Source organism: Rattus rattus, chromosome 3 (genome assembly GCF_011064425.1).
Source record: "Rattus rattus isolate New Zealand chromosome 3, Rrattus_CSIRO_v1, whole genome shotgun sequence".
NCBI classification, from domain to species: Eukaryota; Metazoa; Chordata; class Mammalia; order Rodentia; family Muridae; genus Rattus; species Rattus rattus.
In genome coordinates, this window is record NC_046156.1 from 37,812,614 (window position 1) to 37,827,320 (window position 14,707).

Sequence of the window (14,707 nt, forward strand, 5' to 3'; positions counted from 1 at the left end):
GACCAATTGTGGATTGTTGTCTTTATGTGGGTGAGGGCTGGCATAGGATGGGGCAGGGCATACGACTGGACAGTAGAAAGGGGGTGGGAACAGAGTTTTGGTAAGGGGAGAGAGAGGAGAACAAAGATGAAGGCAGAGAAGGACCACCCAGATCCCTGTGGCCTTACATGGCCAATTACGAATATTTAAGGGATGGATTTCTATAGGTCAATCTATCTTATCTGGGTGGGTGGTTTATATCACTACCCTCAATTGGTCGTGAGTTTACTGAGTGGCTGTTTTGTGGATTGAGAATTTAACATATAAATTTGATTGCTAAATTGCTAGCATCTGGAGTTTTGATTTTACCGGGTGGTTGGGAGTTGATACTATAACCATTTGGGGGTAGATCCGTGGAATGTGAGCAGAGTTCACAGTACTAGAGATAGCGGTCTCTGCATCCAACTGGCGGGGTAGTGACCCGCTTGGGAACTAGATGGAGCAGTCGCTGCTGGGCTCAGAGAGTAGCGGAAGCTTGAGACAGAGATTGGGAGCTTAGTGAGTGAGACGCTTGCCACCGCAACAACCAATATAACTTGATCTATAGAAAGATCTACAATGGAACTGTCACTTGGTAAGTGGGGTACAGAGGCAGCTTTCCGCCACGATATATTCATTGGCTGGGCTGTCTCCATATACTCAAGCTGGAGTTAAAACCACAAACCTTATGGGATAGTAAGGAAATTATGGAGATAGTGAATTATGCACACCCAATAACAATGAGAATATATTTACTGTTCCTGAACCACATGTGCAGAAGTGATCACAAAGTGATCTCATTTTCGCAGTATAAGGGGCATTTGTTATTAAGCACTCGCTGATGATACTTAGTTCTATCACATGGTCACTAAGTACACCAACCATCAAAATCAGAGAGCCCTGTGTTCTATATTAATTCTGCTGCTGACACCAGTGGAACAGCAGGCTCATCACCCACTACAGGTTGCTAGGAAAGTATAAGTAGGAACTTTGTTAAGTTTGTATCATACAGAAGGGGCTCAATAAATGCTGGCTGATTTCATTTTAGGTTCTTACAATAGGGTGTGTAATAAAAAACCAAGCTTCCCCATGAAAAGGCTGCTTAATTTCTTCTTAGTTCTTAATGGCACAGAGACTCCGACACAACTTGTCACAAAACACTCCATGTTATAGTTAAGGGATGCATGGCCCTAAGCGCTGATCCCTAAGTCAACGGTTAATTACACTGAAGATCACAATGTAGGAGGCAATATTATCAGACAAGCCATGAGAACCTGAAATAATTTAAGAAGTGGATATATACATATATTTATCAAATATAACAAGGTCATACAAAAGCATAATATAATTCACACATACAAAAGGCTGTTGTATTTGTTGTCCCTTTTACATCCTATCTTAGACAAACAATGGTGCAGAGAATGACAGGAATGCACAACATTCTGAAAATTAGGTTGTTGGTTTTTGTTTTTTAACAAAACAGACCTGGTCATCTACACCTTCTCTCAAACTTCTGAATGAGGCTTACTGGGGTGTACCCTTTGGATCAACTTAAATAAATCTTCACTCCATCTGAAAGAACTATACATTTTCAGTGGTTGAAAGTCAGGTAGAAAAAGAATATAAAATGACCCATAAGTCAAAACATTTCTTATAAAAGAAAGTTTAAACAAACCCAGGTAGCAAAAAGGGGAAATGTACTGAATTTAAAAACTTCTGAAAATAGCATCTTTCCTGGACCACTGTACAAAATGTGTTCAGAACTGTTGGAAACAGTTTATACAGACAAGACTACGGGATTAAAAAAACAAAACAAAACTCCCAACCCCTACCAAATGTATTAAATCCATCTAAAGTCAAATAAGAGGTAAGAGAACTACACAGTTCAAGTTTAAGTGCATTTTTGGGGGTACAATTTAACTGCCATATGTAAAAATTGGCAATTAAAATGTAATTAAACACAGACTGGCAAACCCTTTGGCCATTATGTAAATATTAAAAGGTGAATTTCCAATTGAAAACTCAAAGCTGACTTACAATTACAGAAGCACAAATGGTCAAAGACGCCCTGTGAAACTGTGGGGAGCTGCAGCACATGGACACCCACCAGGCTCCCGTGCTCAGAAATACTTTATAAATATGCACTTGGTCTTTCTCTCCTCACTAAAGCTGATTTTCCCCAATCACACCTACTGCTAAAAACTACCATACGTCAGCGATGCATTTAAGTGGATCATTTTTTGGGAAAATCAACTCTAAAAAACATGAACCCACCCATTTTCTTTATAACAAGATTATTCCAGTGAGGCATCAAGGGAGCCTTGTCAGAACACTCTCCTAACCCACATGATCAACAGACAACACACCTGACAAACAGCTTTGGCAATCCTGTACACAAGGGCCTGTCCACATCCTCTCACACAATGACACCACAGAACAAATAAAACAGAAACATCTAAAATCTGACAATCCTACACGAACTGTGGGATTTCATCTTCAAGGTCCTCAAACTGCTGCATTCGTTTTAGTCGAGGTCTCTGGCAGGTTGGAGTCCCCTCAGGCAGGCCGGGCTCCTCAGAGCTCTCTTTAGGTTGACCACTTGTCTGCACAGGACAAGCCAATGTGGCCTCCAAATCTGGGTCTGACTTTGCCACATGACTCTGGGGAGCATGCACCAGGACAGGAGGCACAGCTGCTGAGGGGAATGCTGTTTTCTCCTCAGTGCCCCTGACATTGAAGGTGGGGTTAGGTGGTTTGTAAAACGTTGTCCAGTGCTGGGGCTGCAGTGTTCTGGGTGCTCTGACAGCAGCAACAGGGCAGGAGTCAGAGGAGCTGTGCTCGGACGTGTCTCTTGCAGACCTGGCTGGGTCTGCATGTGCTTTACTAGGCTGGGCAGCACCACTGGAATGGCCCCTGTTGTTCCCAGTGCTCACTGCCAATCCCTTCTCGGCATAGGCACTGGGAACAATCACCGTTGTCTTGGCAGTGAAACTGTTCCGCTCATACTGTTTGTCCCAGGATTTCTGTACATTTTGCTGGTCAAAGCCATTAACTTTGGAACAAGTAGTATTTGAGTGGTCCTTTCTCTGGAGTCCTTCAAAGGCAGCATTCTTGCCAAACTTGTCTGAGTCTGTGTTTCCTGTATTCCGGCTGCTTCTCTCAGTAGGAGACCCGGCGAGCAGCAGCAGTCGATCCACAGGCAGACTTACAGGTCTTAGCCTGGTCCTCGGAGTCGGTCTCTGCACACTATTTGCTGCCCTATCAGATCTCAGAAGGAGCAGCTTAGGGCTTTTACAGGTATCTTCCGTCTTGTGGGATGCTGACTCAAGCTCTTGGTCAAAAAGCAAATGTACTTTGTTATCTGAAAAAGGAAGTGGCACATGATAAACACCAGAATCTGAGTAAGACAGACAGACACTGAACTACAGAAGGAATTCTATAAATGTCCCCAACACAGCACTGTCTATGCAGAAGACCTAACTGTTCTTTAAAGATAGATGGAATTTAAAAGTTCATTTAATTTTTACATACATTTATACAAAAAACCCAATCACAAAACATTTTACGAATGAGTTAAAACAGAACAAAATACAAAACCGCTTGTCTAGTAATTTTTCTTTTTTTTTTTTTTTTTTTTTGGTTTTTTTTTTTGGAGCTGGGGACCGAACCCAGGGCCTTTGCCTTCCTAGGCAAGCACTCTACCACTGAGCAAATCCCCAACCCCTAGTAATTTTTTCTAAATATGCTCCCCATGAACTGTTGTGGTTTGCCTTGCCAAGATGTGGTGTGGATAACATGGTTGGTGAACAGAGTTGGTGGACTGGGTGATCAGCATATTGTTGGTTTTGTAAATTGCAGAATGGTAATAATGATGCTTAGTTCACCTATGTATAGGGAAAAGTTTTTTAACTGGACAAAAAGGGGGAAATGTTGTGGTTTGCCTTGGGGTTTTCTCTGAATTTGTTAAATAAAGGCAAGAGCGTGAGATTTGGGCAGAGGTAGGAGTTGGGAGTGAGAGGGGGATTAGATTCAGAGGTTAGGTTGACAGTTGACAGTTGGAGACAGTTGAGCGAGTGGAACCTGAGGAGGGGGGGTGAGGATTGACAGTTGAGGGAGGAGGGGTGAGAGAAGGAAGCCAGGAGGAAGAGAGGGAGTTGGAGAGACGATGGGGAACTGAGAGGAGTTAGAGGTACCAGGTGGGAGAAGAAGCTGGAGACTTGGTAAATAAAAGGTGCAGGGATGAGTAATTTGGGAACTGGGATTAGGACAGTGTAATGTGGATCTGCCAAATCTAGACGCTGGATTGCTTTAATGCTAAATGAGTGTGTTTTTTTTTAAGAAAGAGTCTCAATTTAAGTAAGTGTGGCTGGGCTGAGTTTATGCCAAGATATCCAGCAGATATCTGGGGCACTGAGGTGTGGAACCCTAGCAGGGTAAAAACACCAGTTGTATGCTCTTTTGTGTAAGAGTCTCAGTATAAGAAAGTGTGTGGCTGGGTTGTGTTTCTGCCAAGATATCCCGAAGATATCTGGGGAAGCGAGGTGTGGAACCCTAGCAGGGAAAAACACCCTGAGGGAAAACATTCCACCCCCGGTTTTCGTTTATACATTTTTACTTTTACTTTATTTTTATTTATTTACGACAACATATGGCGCCCAACTAAACCATTAGAACTCAACTAACCTGAGATAAAAGTTTACTTCCCTCTCAACCCCAGAATAGGCAGGAGTACTAGTGGATTGGGAATTGACTGGGTCTGGAGGGTCTACGAAGAATCGAGAGGACTGCACGTATTCTGAAGCAGAGGGAGAAAAAGGTACAAGGGGCTTCAGATCAGATACTACTTTGATGTAAGAGAGATATATAACTTTATGATACTTAAAGATGAGAAACATAATGAATATCTTTTGGGCCTTATGGAATGATATTTTGAATGGTCTGACAGTTGAGAATTTTGAGGAAAAAGACACTTTATCATTTACCAGTATTGCAATATTCATTCTTCTGATTTACTATATCTTCTCAAAAGACAGGGCCCTAAATAACAAATTTCTAGCTTTAGAACAGAAGATACAGGTAATTATGGAACAACATGAACAACAGAAAAGAAAATTAAATCTTGGCAATATAGCCTAGAAGGAACACTAGAATTGAAGACACAGAAAATTATAGATCAGAATAAGAGACAGAAAGATGAAAATGAAAGTGATAGACAGGAACTAGAAAGGATGTTAGAACAGAACATACAACAGCACACAGCCCTAAATAGCAAATTTCTAGCCTTAGAACAGAAGATACAGGTAATTATGGAACAACATGAACAACAGAAAGAAAATTAAATCTTGGCAATGTAGCCTAGAAGGAACACTAGAATTGAAGACACAGAAAATTATAGATCAGAATAAGAGACAGAAAGATGAAAATGAAAGTGATAGACAGAAACTAGAAAGGATGTTAGAACAGAACATACAACAGCTCACAGATCATACTGAACAGCAGAGAGAAAGTAATGAGGTTTGGAAGCAAGACTTAGAGAATAACTTTTTAAAATTAATCAATCAAAAGATAATGGATAACAAATTATTAGAAGTACAATATAAAGAAAAATTCAAAGTGTGGAAGCAAAACCTTGAACAGAGAATTCAGGAACTCAAAGAACAGGGGAAAGACAGAAGAAATATGAAACACGGATACAGACTTTAAGAGAGGAATTTAAAATTACAACTAAAAAAAAACTCAGGTAGAGACAGAAGATAAAATTAAGGAAAGCCAACCTAAGGTTTTAGGAAACAAACTTTTAGTCTATCCAGTTAGTGTGCAACAAAGGCCTCAAACGATGATCATCCACAGGGGTTATGAAGAATTTGAATGGCAACCATGGATGTATTAAATTAAGGAAATTTAAGGAAAGTGTAACTAATTTTGGAATGCATTCGCCATTTGTAAAACAAATCTTAATTTCTTGGGCTATTAAAAATAGAGTAATCCCCCAAGACTGGAAGAGATATGGTAAGAGCAATTCTAGAGCCTGCTGAAAATTTGCAATGGATTTCATGGTGGAGAGAAGAAGTGAGGGAGATAGCAAGACAAAATAGAGCTAGGGGGCAGAGAGATTTCCACAGATCAACTGCTTGGTGAAGGCCCTTTGCTGAAGTAGAGGTGCAGGCTATATATGACGAAGAAACTCTGTCATGGTGTCGATTGTCAGCCTTAAAGGCCTGGGACAAAATCGCAGAATCAGGGAAAAGACTTGAAACATTCACTCAAGTCATACAAGGTCCCTAAAAAACCTTCCCTGACTTTTTACAAAGGCTTACCTCAGCTGTGGAAAGGAGTGTATCAGATTCAAGCGGCAAGAAAGGCGATAATTGAGTCTTTAGCCTTTGAAAATGCAAATACCAAATGCAGGAAGTAATTAGACCACTAAAAGGCAAGGTCCGCACCAATAGATGAGTGGATTAGATATACAGCTGATGTTGGATCTTGTTCTCCTGATACTACTTTGATAGGAGAAGCTGCCACTGGACAGCTAGAGATGACCCAAGATTTCAAATGTTTTAATTGTGGTGAGCAGGGCCATCTCAGATATTACTGTAATAAAAACCAAAGTGATACAAAAAGGGGACTGTGCCTCCTAGAATGTGTCAAAGATGTGGCAGATATGGACATTTGACTAGGAAGTGTACAGCAACAACAGACAGATGGGACCGCATCCTGACAAAAAAACTCCCAAGGGGGCCTCTGGAGCCCCAATACCAGGCAGGAGAGTTCTCCTCCTCAGAACGATTAAACAACAAGACTTCAAACGAATATTTTGGCTAACGTCTATAGAGGACCAAAAGGCCAAAACTAAAAAATACTGGTAGATAATATCGAAATTGAAGGAATGGTTGACACTGGAGCAGATGTTACCATCATCTCTCCAAAATCTTGGCCCATTAGTTGGCCACTTCAAGGAGTGGATATGCAGTTTCAAGGTGTTGGCACTTTATCCCAAATAAAACAAAGCATCAGGTGGCTTAAATGTATAGGACCAGAAGGTCAGGTAGGAAAATTAAGGCCATCGTGGCTGATAGCCATTAATTTATGGGGAAGAGATCTACTACAGCAGTGGAAAACTCAAATTAATATCCCCTCAGTTTCAGGTTCTGGCCTAAAATTCATCAGACTCCTAATAAAAACTTTAAATTAGTCAGGGAATGTTATCAAGGACAGTTAGAGACTGTCCAAGCTGTCCATAAGCAAGATACAGCAGAGGCTGACAATTTAGTGCTACCCCAAGGAGCCACTGCTGTTAAAACAACAACAGCCTTGCCACTAAGGTGGCTGACTGACCTACCCATCTGGATTGATCAGTGGTCCATGACAAAAAAAAAAAGAAAACTACAGGCATTAGAGCAGCTAGTCCAGGAGCAGCTGGAGGCTCAGCATACAGAGGAGTCCACCAGCCTTGGAATTCTCAGTATTTGTCATTAAAAAACAGTCTGGCAAATGGAGGTATTGACAGATCTCAGAGCAATTAATAAGATTATTCAGCGATGGGTTCCATGCAGCCTGGGATCCCTGCCTTCTTTGTTGCCTAGGGAGTGGCCTATTATAGTGATTGACTTAAAAGATTGCTTTTTCACTATTCCTCTACATGAAGGCGATAAGGAAAGGTTTGCCTTTTGGTGCCTACCCTTAATAAGGTCGCCCCATAAAAAGATATCAATGGAAAGTCCTTCCACAAGGAATGTTAAATAGCCCAACCTTGTGTCAATATTTTGTACAGCAGCCATTAGATATAATTCAAAAAAATTTCCCCAATCTATTATTTATCATTACATGGATGACATTTTATTGTCTGATTCAGATATAAATATCCTGGAAAGAATGTTTGATGAAGTAAAAAAAACATTACCATGCTGGGGATTACAGATAAGCCCCTGAGAAAATACAAAGGGGATTCTATTAATTATCTAGGGTATAAAATAAGTGTACAAAAAATTAGGCCACAAAAGGTGCAAATCAAAAGAAGCAAATTAAGGACATAATGATTTTCAGAAACTACTTGGAGACATTAACTGGTTGAGGCCTGTGATTGGCTTGACCACTCAAGAGTTGAGCAATTTATTTCAAACACTACAAAGGCGATAAAAATTAAATAGCCCAAAGGAAACTATCAGCTGAGGCTGAGAAAAGAGCTAACTTTGGTAGAAAGAAACTGCAGGACGCACATCTGGATCGTATTGATCCAAAGATGGCCTGCATATTAGTCATCTTGCCCTCTACTCATTCCCTACAGGAATTCTCATGCAAAGGAAGATTATATCTTAGAATGGATATTTTAGCACATAAACAGAGTAAGAAACTGAAAACCTACATTGAGAAGGTCTCTGAATTGATACATAAAAAGGAAAATTGAGACTTCGACAATTGGTTGGAATGGATCCGGCTGAAATTGTGGTACCTTTTACTAATGCAGAAATTAACTCTTTGTGGGTACAAAATGAACATTGGCAAAAGAGCATGCAGTAACTTCTTAGGGAGACATTAACAACAAATACCCTAAAAAGCAAAAAGACTTCAGTTCATAAACGAACTAACTGGATCCTCCCTCGTATAGTAAAGGAACTCCAATATCTGGAGCCCCTACATTTTACACTGATGCCAGTAAGTCAGGGGAAGGCAGGATATAAATCGGAAAATGTAAACAAGGTGACTGAGAGTCCCTATAAGTCAGTTCAAAAATCTGAACTGTATGCAATACTCATGGTGTTGTCACATTTTCGAGAGCCTCTTAATATAGTAACTGACTCTCAATATGCAGAAAGGGTTGTTTTGCACATAGAGACTGCTGAACTTATTCAGGATGATTCCGAATTGACATCACTATTTATTCAGCTACAACAAAAAATCAGAAATAGGAGTTACCCACTATATATAACACACATAAGATCCCATACAGGTCTGCCAGGCCCTCTGACACAAGGTAATAATGAAATTGACCAGCTACTGATAGGAAGTGTACTAGATGCTTCAGAATTTCATAAAAAACACCATGTTAACAGTAAAGGCTTAAAGAAAGAATTTTCTATCACTTGGCAACAAGCCAAAGAGATTGTGAGGCAATGTCCTACTTGCTCGTTATATAATCAAACTCCATTGCCTACAGGAACTAACCCTAAGGGTACCCAAAGAAATGAAATTTGGCAAATGGATGTTCTCCATTTTACAGAGTTTGGTAAGCTGAAATACATACATCATACTATAGATACATATTCAGGATTTCAATGGGCAACTGCCTTAGCGTCAGAAAAGGCCGATTCTGTAATTACACATTTGTTAGAAGTTATGGCTATAATGGGAATACCCATACAAATTAAAACGGACAATGGTCAGCATATATCTCTAACAAGATTAAGCGCTTCTTTGACTATTATAATATAAAACATGTTACAGGTATACCACACAATCCTACAGGACAAGCGATTATGGAGAGATCTAATCGAAGTCTAAAGGAGATGCTTAACAGGCAAAAGGGGTCAACAAAAACTCCCAGAGATAGGATACATAGTGCTTTATTAACCTTAAATTTTTTAAATGCTGATGAACAAAACAGCACAGCTGCTGAAAGACATTGGATTGTGGAAAAGACTACTGAACTAAACCAGCCTGTTTATATTAAGGATATTCTGACGTCAGAATGGAAAATGGGAAATGTGTTACGCTGGGGAAGGGGTTATGCCTATGTTTCTACAGGAGAAGAAAAAAGCTGTGGGTTCCTTCAAGCTGATAAAAATCAGAAATGACAGGGGAGACCTCCTGAAGTCCTTGGCAACACAGAAGAAAAAAGGAGACTAAGACGATCAACAAATAGGTGATGTATATATGAGGTTGTTTAGGTCTCCGTGTATGAACTAGCTGAGACTGAAATGTCTATAAACAGCCAGTGATATTTTGAGTGCAAATTCCTCATAACTTGTCATTATGTATTACAAAATTATATTCTGGTTTGATTATATGATTAACCTAACCTGAAAAAAAGGTAGTCATTTTTTTTTTTTTGATCTTTATTTACTAAACTGTACCCTGCTTATCCCATTTGAAAATGTATAGAACTATATAATGCTTGTAAAGTTTTTGTGCTGCAGGATGAAGGAAGAAAGATAGCTCTGAAATGATACACACTCTGGGATGCTGAGATTCAGGACTTTCCAGTCCAACTTAGTGTTTGATTCTCCCTTAATTACACTGAAGATGCTTGATTTAAAAGGCCTGCTTTCAGAACTTTCCCAGAATGGACATCTTTATCCAGCCCTTCAGACTGTCATAGTCAAGATGTCAGCTAAGCGATGAACTTTCTCAGCACAGAATGACTGGCAGGCAAATCCCCTAGCTCTACTTCGACAAAGCCAACTTTTCCTAATACCCCTTGGGCCCCAGAAGGAATTCTTCCCCAATCCAGCTAGAAGCAGACAAGGAAGATCGTCGTCCCATTTCCTTATGTTGGGGTGGATGGTTCTGTTTATTTTAAGAACTGTGGATAAGTTTTCTTTTAAGGGATACAATACAAATGTAGCTTTGGGCAGGGGAAACTAGAGAATGTAAACTCAGGGATTGCTACTTTTCCTTTCCTTTTTGTATCCTTCTTAGATATAGTAATACATAGAAATTAGAGAAATAGACAAACAGATAGATTGGCAAACTACTCTTAAACAAAATTTTACGCTATATTTTACATTGATAGAAATGTTTGTAATTGATACAAAGTTGAAGCTGTAATCTTTTCATTGGTATAGAATGCATTTTTTACACAAATCGAGGTTTTCAATGGTATACTTTCTTGTTGATTTATAATTGAGATTAATATTGCTACTTTAACATGGGCATTGTGCCTCCACTATGCATCTAAGAATACAAGTCTTAGACCGGTCCTATAACTGCTGTTATACATTATTTTAGTTGATTAACCAGTACCAGCTAAGGGTCAGATGGCAAGGTTATGGTTCTAAGTCAGTTTAGATGGGTTTTGTAAATACTTGATTAGAGAGGGCCAGCGGTACTCTATATGCTTAACAGTTCAAGAAACGCCTATGTAGATAGGAAATCTTCAAGGGCATCAGAAGTCCAAAAGAATAACCTGTTTATGGACATTTCTTCATCTAGATCATTTTACTAGAGACTTGTCTGCCCTGACAGGGCCCTTAGACTCGAAGAAGAACTTGAGCATCAATGGAGTTGCTCAAATCGGTAATACTTGTAACCACTGAGCAAATTGCTTCAATTCATCTACAGACAAGACACTGTCCAGAAAGGACAAATTATGCAGAATAGTCGATGATAATCTCTGCGAGGCAGGGTGATCAACCCTTCAAAATCTGCATTGATAAGGTCTGTCAGATGATCCTGGGCCAGAAGGCTGAAGACTGATGCTCCAGCATATTAAGGAATAAAGGGACTGTCAGGTGATCAGCAGTCTTTATAAAATTGGCTAAGCTTGGAAGCCATGTTTTTGTGCTTCCTATGTTTTCAGGTAATATTAATCATTCTTGGATTTCTGATGTGGTTTGGAGACTAGTAGTCTCATAGACAACCCGAATGGTTTAGTATTGAGAAAGATGATAAATCTGTTAGAAGTAGTTTTAGGGTGGCATAGGATCTAGAACCAGGATATAGTCAAGTATAGTTTTTAGTATTGATGACATGGTTAATGAACAAAATTGATGGACTGGGTGATCAGCGTATTGTTGGTTTTATAAATTGCAGAATGGTAATAATGATGCTTAGTTCACCTATGTATAGGAAAAAGTTTTTAACTGGACTGGGGAAATGTTGTGGTTTGCCTTGCCAAGATGTGGTGTGGATAACATGGTTGGTGAACAGAGTTGGTGGACTGGGTGATCAGCATATTGTTGGTTTTGTAAATTGCAGAATGGTAATAATGATGCTTAGTTCACCTATGTATAGGAAAAAGTTTTTTAACTGGACAAAAAGGGGGAAATGTTGTGGTTTGCCTTGGGGTTTTCTCTGAATTTGTTAAATAAAGGCAAGAGCGTGAGATTTGGGCAGAGGTAGGAGTTGGGAGTGAGAGGGGGATTAGATTCAGAGGTTAGGTTGACAGTTGACAGTTGGAGACAGTTGAGCGAGTGGAACCTGAGGAGGGGGGGGTGAGGATTGACAGTTGAGGGAGGAGGGGTGAGAGAAGGAAGCCAGGAGGAAGAGGAGAGGAGTTGGAGAGAGGATGGGGAACTGAGAGGAGTTAGAGGTACCAGGGGAGAAGAAGCTGGAGACTTGGTAAATAAAGGTGCAGGGATGAGTAATTTGGGAACTGGGATTAGGACAGTGTAATGTGGATCTGCCAAATCTAGACGCTGGATTGCTTTAATGCTAAATGAGTGTGTTTTTTTTTTTAAGAAAGAGTCTCAATTTAAGTAAGTGTGGCTGGGCTGAGTTTATGCCAAGATATCCAGCAGATATCTGGGGCACTGAGGTGTGGAACCCTAGCAGGGTAAAAACACCAGTTGTATGCTCTTTTGTGTAATAGTCTCAGTATAAGAAAGTGTGTGGCTGGGTTGTGTTTCTGCCAAGATATCCAGAAGATATCTGGGGAAGCGAGGTGTGGAACCCTAGCAGGGAAAAACACCCTGAGGGAAAACATTCCACCCCCGGTTTTCGTTTATACATTTTTACTTTTACTTTATTTTTATTTATTTAAGTGTTTTCTAGGTCAAAAAAGTCAACAGCCCTTCCCCTGCTCATACGTAGCCAATGTGTAGCTTGGTCTTCATTGTGGATCATGGACAATGGGCTCAGGGGCTGTCCCAAAAGCTGTGGGTGTGGGCCTGTCTGTAGAATCTGCTCCCCTAACTTGGCTGTCTTCTTGTCTGGCTTTAGTGACAGAAGTGCCTAGCCCTGCTTGATGTGCCAAAGTAGGGAGATAACGGGGTGGGGTGGGGGGGGTGTCCCCTCCACTCTCTCAGAGAAGGGGAAAGGGATTGGGGGAGAGATTGAGAGAGGGTCAGGAGGAGTGATCAGAATATAAATTAAAAAAAAAAAAAAAAGTCAACAGGCAGACATTAGTGAGTTGACTCAGAAAATTACACCACCTTCAGCCAACCAAATGCAGGTGTGCCCTGAATACCAAGAACTTAGGATACCTCACTTGATCTGTTTTTAGCCACATTCAATCCACAGTGAGGGGTGCTTATCACAGCTGCTCTGCTAAGAAACCGGAACATCTGCGAGGTCAAACCAAGGCTGAAGAACTGAGCTCCAGGGAAAGCACTGTCATTTCTGGGTGCTGGGTGCTCCCACATTTACTTTCCTCTCTCTCCAGTAGTCTGGTCCCATGGCCACACTCTCACCCTGAATCCTCAGTTCCCCATATTGCCTCCCCCGCCCTTTCTTCTTTTTGGCTTTATCTACTCAAGAAATTCCAACTCCTGCAAAGGCCCTGCCTTTGAGCCCCAGCTCCGTGGTGATGAGAAACATCAAATGACTTGGCACCGATACTGTTCTGACTCTGAACAGCAGCTGGCCATGGCCCTGTGTGTGGCTTGAAGCATCTGCTCCTGGTCCGATCTCTCCCATTCCTGGGTGTGGTGTGTATGTATACAGGTGACCACCAGTGTCACCTGTCAGCCACCATCTCCTCTGACTTCTCTCTAACTCACCCTGGACAGCTAACCTGTTTGTTTATTAAATGTCTCTGTGTACATGGGCACAGGCGCCCTCAGAGACCAGAGATACAGGATCCCTTGGGAGCTCTAGGTGAAGCTGCAGGCAGCTGGGAATGGCATTCAGAACTACTCAGGTCAGTTCAGCAAGCACTCTTAACCAATGAGCATCTCTCCAGTTTCCACATGACCTTTCTTCCCTGGGCTCCGAAAAATGTTCCTGCCATCTACTTGCCTGGGTTCTTCCCCACATTCCCAGAATACTCCAAGGACCTGGCTCATTGCAGTTGGCCTGCGAGAACTAAAGGACACGTATTCCTTCAGTATTGCAAGAAGAACCATTAGCATAGAAGACAGTGTGGGATCTGCAGTCAGTTGCCCGGGTCCTAGTCAGTGCTTGACCCTGATGTGCACGGTAGGCCTTGCACTGTCCCTACCTGCCTTCATCTGTCATATAAGAATACATGGATCTGAGTTGTCATGTTGGTCTAAATGTTCTAACAAAAAAGGTACCCAGAACTCTCTGGTAAACAATACATACTAAAAAGTATCTACAAATTCTTTATGTTTATTACTATTTCTAATTAGGAACCTAATTTTATGAGGTAGTGAAAAACAAAAAGAGTAGGTTAAATTTATAAGCCAGAGAGTACTGAATTCAAACCCTATCTGAATAATCTGTGGCAGTGGACTGGGGATTGAACCCAGTGCACTTGCCTTGGCCTTTAACAACAGTTTACTTCTGTACCCAGCTTTTTCACAGTGCTACTCACCGAGGATGGGAGCATCACATTTTCCCAATGCATTTTGTTTGCGTTCTGATTCTTCAAATGATGTAGTTAATTCAAAAGTTTTGCTCTCACAATCCGTAGTACGGATATCCTGTTAATGGAAGAGAATATTCACACTTGTAGAAACAAAGCATATTTCAAAAGAAGGAGTGCAAGACCATTAAATTACTGACACAAACACCACACAGCTCTAACACAATGCTGTACCGGTCACAGCTCTGCTCAGCAGGTAAAGGTGCT

The 14,707-nt window shown here is 40.9% G+C and overlaps 1 protein-coding gene across 1 annotated transcript in view; it reads right to left on the minus strand.

Annotated features, from left to right (window-relative positions):
• Positions 1-1,115: 1,115 nt before the first annotated feature.
• The window catches only part of Arhgap29 (Rho GTPase activating protein 29), a 70,713-nt gene continuing 57,121 nt past the window's right edge, over positions 1,116-14,707 (minus strand). Inside the window, exons 22-23 of the mRNA XM_032897391.1 lie at positions 14,450-14,558; positions 1,116-3,379 (exon numbers count right to left, since the gene is read on the minus strand). Coding sequence (XP_032753282.1) covers positions 2,490-3,379; positions 14,450-14,558 — 999 coding nt within the window. The 3' untranslated portion in view covers positions 1,116-2,489. The remainder of the gene's footprint in view (positions 3,380-14,449; positions 14,559-14,707) is intronic.